Source organism: Colletotrichum abscissum (assembly GCF_030869225.1).
Source record: "Colletotrichum abscissum strain IMI 504890 chromosome Unknown Scaffold_525.1, whole genome shotgun sequence".
Classification (NCBI taxonomy): Eukaryota; Fungi; Ascomycota; class Sordariomycetes; order Glomerellales; family Glomerellaceae; genus Colletotrichum; species Colletotrichum abscissum.
In genome coordinates this window covers 1-1,090 of record NW_026850460.1, presented here as the reverse complement: position 1 = coordinate 1,090, position 1,090 = coordinate 1, and the positions used below count along the sequence as shown (strand labels likewise).

At 52.8% G+C, this 1,090-nt stretch overlaps 2 protein-coding genes across 2 annotated transcripts; one reads left to right on the top strand and one right to left on the bottom strand.

Moving 5' to 3' along the window:
* Positions 1-235, bottom strand: CABS01_17255 (uncharacterized protein; the record flags this gene model as incomplete). Its single annotated transcript, XM_060550582.1, has 1 exon — positions 1-235. A coding segment is annotated over one exon (235 nt), but the record flags the coding sequence as incomplete, so codon positions are not given.
* A 475-nt stretch (positions 236-710) lies between these two features.
* Positions 711-1,040, top strand: CABS01_17254 (uncharacterized protein; the record flags this gene model as incomplete). The annotated part of the gene is made up of 1 exon (XM_060550581.1): positions 711-1,040. One exon carries the CDS (start codon positions 711-713, stop codon positions 1,038-1,040), a length of 330 nt encoding a protein of 109 aa, XP_060393450.1.
* Positions 1,041-1,090: the final 50 nt, after the last annotated feature.

Sequence of the window (1,090 nt, the reverse complement as noted above, 5' to 3'; positions counted from 1 at the left end):
TGACTCGACCAGAGCTAGGGGAATCGCCAGTGCCACCAGATGCGAACGAGAGCATGACTGTGATGATTGCGATGAAGGGTGTTGTGATCGCAGATGCAGAGAGAAAGAAGCCTGCAAATGCAGCCGTCATTGACGTGTTCGTCGGAGGGGCTTTTGATAGCACGGTCATGGCGGTCATGCTGAGAGTAACGCATGCGAGTAGGATTGGGAAGTACACGCCCTGCAGTCGTCGCATGATTGTGGTGGCTGCAGCATGTTAGTCTACTTCGACACTTTGAATCTGTTCTTCTGTGAAAAGGCGGGGAACCTTGCATTTGTCAATAGTGAAAGATTTTGTCTCCCCAGTGAAAAGAATCGTATAAGGAGCACGCATTTTGCTCCGAGGACTGCTCCGAGGACGGCGGCTGCATGTGTTATGACGGCGCAAATACCCGAACGTCGTGCAGGACCCGCCTCTGGCCAAGTTCGGAACGACCCTTCCTCACACGTCAGCAGCTGAGGACGCCAAGCATCCACAATTTGCTTTCCGCAACCCAGTCAAAACTACAATGACCGATTTATTCACTGCTTCAAACGCCTCTTTGTGACTTTTGGTGCAGATTCCTGCTGTAGGAAAAGTGGCTGCCCGGTTGACGCCACGATATGGAGAGTTATTAGGCTCTTTCTGTCGGATCAGAAGCAGAACATACCCGCGACTCTGATGGGCCACAATGACCGCCGGCGATGAACAGATCGGCCGCTCGGTCTCCAGCCAGCAAGTCGTCGCAGTAAAAATCTCGCCTTATCTCGCAGAAGTCAAGTTAGATCAGCTGACCTTCGTTACTACCAGAGGCATACGATTCGGCTCTGATCCCTGTGGCACTGTGCGGACGCCAAAGCTCACAGTCGCGCTCACACTGTACGTTGCTTTCCAAAAGCGGATCTTCTTCCCGTTGAAAAAGACAAAACCTGCCGGAGATCGCCATGGCGACCCGTTTGCAAGGTACATTGCAAGAAACATACGGAGTGGATGCGACATGCGAAAGCGCGTGGAGAAGTGAGCTCTGGGCCGTGTTTGAAGGCGTCCATGCATAGCTTTCAACGGCAGCGT